Genomic DNA, 5,550 nt, shown 5'->3' with positions numbered 1-5,550 from the left:
ATTTGCTGTAAAGATTCTCTACTGTAGGTATTTTTATTATATGTACAGCACTTTGGCTCGACCAAAAATCGTTTATAAATGTGCTATATAAATAAAACTTGACTTGATTTGATTAGCTGGTAAATTCTCCAGCTCCCCCTCTCGTCCAAGTACGGTCACCTCTGGTTCCAAAAACTAGATGGCTGGGCCAAAATGCTGAAATCTAGGCTTCAGAATGGCCCAAAAACCAATGGGTGATGTCACTGTGACAACATACACCTCTTTTATACAGTCTATGGTTAACAGGAAGTCAGCCAAACGTTGAAGACATTTTCTTTTTTCAGGCCAAACTGTTGTACAACTACCTTGCCCATCTGTAACGTCAGTTGGGCCCAAAAATACTTTCCCCATTGACTTACGTACATTAGGAATGAGACATCTGTAAATCATCATACTATTTTTATGAAGGCGAATCAACTACAGAGTACAATCACTTGAAAAGCCACAATATATATCATTGAGGCATAAAAGTTATTTTCCCTATCCATTCATTTGATTTGGACGGAGAATGGAGGCAGGCAGGACCCAGTTCTCTTTATACATCCATGTTTTCAAAAGGGAAATCAATCAATGGAATTATTTACTGTAAACTGGTGTGCTGCAGCAGAGTATTGGGTAACGGTCACATGGAAAGACAATAAAACATGTTGTATGATAATGTGACTTACGTGATGATCCTGCAGATCCTCTTTGAAGAATCTGGTTCAGAACATCTTCAGTGTCGCTGGTGCTCGCCATACTGTTCCTCATCTGCATCATAGACAGCTGAGAGCATAGGCTGGGCTGACGGTCCATCTTCTTCAACGCCTGGGACACACCATCATCATCATCACCATCATCATCATCAACACCACCGTCATCACAATCATCATCATTATCGATACATAGTGTGTAAAAAAGTGGAAGTGGACCCACCTTGTCACTTAGTGTGGGGTCGTTCAGAGAGTACAGTTTGTTGGTGATATCTTTGCCAATGAGGTACCTGAACACCTCATTGAGGAAGGTGTCTGACTCCAGAAAGAAGGTGAGCCTCTCTCGAGACCAACACAGGTACTTACAGTTCTCCTCTGCCACGATGGTCACCTGTTCATCAGACACAGAAACATCTGAAACTAGAATTGGATGAGCTCTCCAATCAGTAGAGAAACTTCTGATCTATTATTCTTTTTACCACTGCAATCATTAACCTGTTGAGCCCTGAGCCTGTTTTTAATGTCTCAGGCTCGAAAAATGACATTCCCAGAACAATTGACTATATCTTCCCTTCTAAAAGGGGGAAATTAATAATCTTTTTTCTAAAAGCAATGATAAACCTGTGAGTTGGATGTAGAAAAGTCAGAATCAATATAAATCTTTTTTATTTTAAAGGAAATTCAGATTGAACATAGTAAAAAAATGTAAATTATAGTGTCCGTCCAAAAAAAAAACATCTCTTGAATGATAGGATAGTAGACTAAAAGCTTTAGGAATCCAAACTATAACATATAATAAGTACCCTGTATCAAGATTGATGCAAAACAAGTGACATTTGACCTTTTTAGAGAGGTTTAGAAAAAGAAACCCACTTCTGGGGTCATTTGGGTGGATTTTCCATATCTCTGGAACCCATCGGTCGATTTTGATGATGACATCTCTTTTGAACCGTTAGAGCCAATAGAATAGAGGGGAAGTTCCTAAATCCATCTAAACATTAAGCATTGGTGAATATAGTGATGCGCAGCCAGAATGCCCAAAACCGGAAGCTGTCATACATTCTCGTAGCTATCATAATAGCTATATATGAAAACTCAGTTTTTTCCATAAATATGAGCATGGATTATCAGTAATCATTTCAAAGTGACACAGACACATTGGATTAACCTTCAGCAGCGTTTTTATCGTTGTAATGCCATTGAACACAACTTTTGATCAGAACAACAGCAAAGGTAAGACAATGTCCCGTTTTTGCTCCGTAAAGCTAAGTGGGAATGACACATTAATAGGTGTTTAAATGTTAGGAAGCCCTGAGACACAGTTTCCTGAAAGAAAACTGTGTCTCAGCCCCCGCAGGTTAAGGTGTAGATTGTTTTCCTTTATCCAAAATATGTTATTCATACCTGAAACTTCTCTCCTCTGTGCATCTCAGTGGACCTGAACTCTGGAGAGTCAATGAATGCATTTGTATAGATGTTGTGCAGGAAGTGGCTCCTGTATGTTACCTTCATCCTGTCACGATGAAAAAATATAGTCAAATTTACAAAAAAGATATTCCATGCACATTTTATTCCAGAGAAAACGTTCACTTCAAATCCATTTTGTGGAATTAGGGTTAGGGTTGGGGTTACTGTGAAATCTCGTAGATATAGAGGCAAACAAACTTGACATACTTTCCCTTGAGGAGAACGCTGAGGCGTTCGTCCACAGAGGTCTTGTCCTCTGCAGCATAGGCCTGGCCCTTCTTCAGAGTCTGGATGGTGCAGAACTGTCCTGTGAGCCTCTGGAACAGAGCCTCCTTCACATGCAGTGGCTCAAACATCCGCTTGTAGACCGACCGAAGCTCCCGGTCGATCTTGATCTGACAGAGCAAAGACACAGCCTTTACGCATCTTTCTTTTGAGAAGTTAACATAAAAAGCAAACTTCAATAAATGTTGAGGAGGTGTCTACCTCAGCGACTGGTGGCAGTATAATAAAGAATCAAGTACAACTACCAATATCTGAGGCTAATATATTTGGGCTAAGTTGTATCCAGCAGATATCCAGGCCAACACTTTGCCTTCTGTCACTTGCTAATTGTTTCTGATTAGCACATTGACATGTAAGAATTTACTTGGAGATGAGAGATGACTACATCTACAATTTTTTCACAAGCAGTAGTTGACAAATTCATTTTAGCAAATAAAAAATCACTGGTCTACCATGCTGTGTGAATCAGGTCCTTCCTACATTCAGGACAGGGTGGTTAAATCATACACTCCAGCTAAGAGTGGGACCCAAGATACCCCTCAACCAAAACACACATGTTCGTTATCCTGGCTCCAAAATGATTGAATGTCTACACATCTTCTATCACAGAATAAAAACCCTGCTGTTAAAACTGCACCTTCGCCAAAAATAAATGCACTTTACTGTATGTTAAACTTACTGTTGAAAGGTTTGACTTATTAAACACTTATGTAGTTGCAGGATTGTTGCCTCTTTAAGTTTGCTTCTTCATGATTGATTGCACCTATTGTAAGACGCTTTGGATAAAAGCAGCAGCTCAATAAAAGGTGTTATAATGTAAAAGGTCCTGTTCTGCTCTCACTGGAGGCTCTTTACTTACTCTAACCCTTCGGTGGCAGGGACACATTTGTTCTGCATGTCATTACCATAAAGCAGGACCAAATACAGGACGATATGCTACTTCCTGCCTGAGCCAGTATTTTCATTCGGTGAAACGGCCTGAATGTAAGGCCACGTGAATGATGATGCAGAACTCACCGGCCTGCGCTTGTACAGCAGGAAGAACAGATGCATGAAGTTGACGAGCAGAAACACCACGTTCCACACCATCACATCCAGGTTGCAGCGGTACAGGGTGGCCCACACGATGAAGAGAGCGCATCCTGCCGGGTCAGAGACAAAGAGCACACCGGGTTTAGGGGAGAATACATTTTGACAGTGAATGAACTACTTCTCTAATCAAAGTTCAATATTTCAGTCTTGTTTAGTATCCATTCATTGTTCATTCACTTCTAGAAATTGGTCATTTCTAGAAGTGAATTTACAATGATCATCAAAACAAATAAAGAACCAATACAGGATTCAGCACAGACATGCAAAGACAAAGAGTAAAAGAAAGAAATATATCGAAGCATTACAAAAAAATAATACAAATAAAAAAGGCAACTTATTTCCATAGCAGCCCAATTGCTGTTTTTAGATCACAGAATTGTGAATGATTAGATAGACATCCACAAGTCTGGAGTTAAGTTTTGAAGTTCACGCTATAGACCTTTATGTTAGAAACAGTAAGAGAAACATGTCAATATGAGTGTGACTGTTGTGCACCGACAGAAATGCCAGAGAGGTTCAGGTTCATGTTGTTTTATGTTTGTTTTCTCACTCACCATTTATCTCTCATTCCAGGCTTCCTGATTGTTTTCACCTGGCATCCTTTCTGTATCTCCTGTGCTCATCAGCGTCAGTCCCGCCCCTGATTGTTCCCACCTGTTTCTCATTATCATGTGTTTAAATTCCCCTGCCTCCCAGTGTTCCTCGTCAGTTCGTATTGTCTCTTGCTATGGTCAGGTCTATGTTCCTTGTGCTTTTGAAAAGTTTGATTCCCCAACGTCCTTGGTCACACATTTCAATGGATTTTGTGACAGGATTTCCTTCGTCCAGAGGCAAGACTACGGTTCTAACAGTGGTGGATCGATTTTCAAAGATGGCTCACTTCATCCCATTGACCATCTTCCCTCTGCCAAAGTCACCGCAGAGGTCATGATGAATCACGTATTCAGGATCCATGGATTTCCTGATGACATTGTTTCCGACAGGGGTCCACAATTCATTTCCGTTTTCTGGAAGGAGTTTTGTCGACTCATAGGTGCCACCGTCAGCTTGTCATCAGGATATATCCCTCAGTCGGAGCGTCTGAACCAAGAACTAGAGACTACGCTACGTTATCTCGTCTCCCGGAACCAGACCACCTGGAGTGACCACCTCACATGGGTCGAGTTTGCCCACAATACTCTTCCTACGGCAGCCACAGGTCTCTTTCCATTCCATTGTGTCAATGGTTTCCAGCCTCCGCTTTTCCCTAACAACGAGGAAGAGGTGATGGTTCCATCGGCTCATGCCATGATCAGACGTTGTCGCCGAGTTTGGGCTGGTGCTCGCCAGTCTCTTCTCCGAAGTTCAGCTCGGATGAAGGAATCCCAGGACGACTGAGCGACTCCGGGTCCGACTAACATTTTCAGCACCTATTCCTCAGAACAGATGTATTTACTTCGTCGATGGTTCGAGGATCGGAGTCCTGGCATTGGGGAGGTCGAGATGGTCCTTAACAAAGGGGGTCTATATGGAGGGGGATAATTGTCCCTGGAAGTCATTCGAATTACCTGGAACATTTGGAGTGGGGGAAGTTCTTGACCCCGCCACCTCCCCCCGAAACTCCCGCCTTGTTCCAACGAGAGTGTGTGGCCGGACTAACATGACTGCACTTTTGCAGCCTTACCGTCTGAGGTTGAACGTTGGAACTCTGGAAGTCTTTTAGCCTCGTAAAGGTTTTACGTTTTAATCCCCCACCCCCCCCCCCCCCCGACGATCACCAATCGGCCTCTAATCTAATTAGTAATTGAAGAGTACAATGACCCTCAACGTTTCGCATGTCTGTGGCCCAAACTACTTGAGACACGTGGCCTTTCCGCTGGGTGTTTAGGGCCTCGGTCAAAGAAACTCCCCTGTTGACCTCCACCATATCAGGAAGTCACCTTTCCGTTTGGAAAACGCGACCAGACATACCTCTCGCTGGGGACGCTACTTGCCA

The 5,550-nt window shown here is 42.5% G+C and overlaps 1 protein-coding gene across 1 annotated transcript in view; it reads right to left on the bottom strand.

Annotated features, from left to right (window-relative positions):
* Positions 1-703: 703 nt before the first annotated feature.
* The window catches only part of popdc1 (popeye domain cAMP effector 1), a gene marked incomplete at its 3' end in the record, with an annotated part of 20,393 nt that continues 15,546 nt past the window's right edge, over positions 704-5,550 (bottom strand). Inside the window, exons 3-7 of the mRNA XM_010779278.1 lie at positions 3,501-3,625; positions 2,406-2,593; positions 2,136-2,244; positions 955-1,122; positions 704-846 (exon numbers count right to left, since the gene is read on the bottom strand). Coding sequence (XP_010777580.1) covers positions 704-846; positions 955-1,122; positions 2,136-2,244; positions 2,406-2,593; positions 3,501-3,625 — 733 coding nt within the window. The remainder of the gene's footprint in view (positions 847-954; positions 1,123-2,135; positions 2,245-2,405; positions 2,594-3,500; positions 3,626-5,550) is intronic.

The sequence above is a fragment of the Notothenia coriiceps genome, unplaced genomic scaffold (genome assembly GCF_000735185.1).
Source record: "Notothenia coriiceps isolate Sejong01 unplaced genomic scaffold, NC01 NC01_scaffold00020070, whole genome shotgun sequence".
NCBI lineage: Eukaryota > Metazoa > Chordata > Actinopteri > Perciformes > Nototheniidae > Notothenia > Notothenia coriiceps.
The sequence above is the reverse complement of the archived record's forward strand: the minus strand, read 5'-3'. Positions and strand labels throughout refer to the sequence as shown.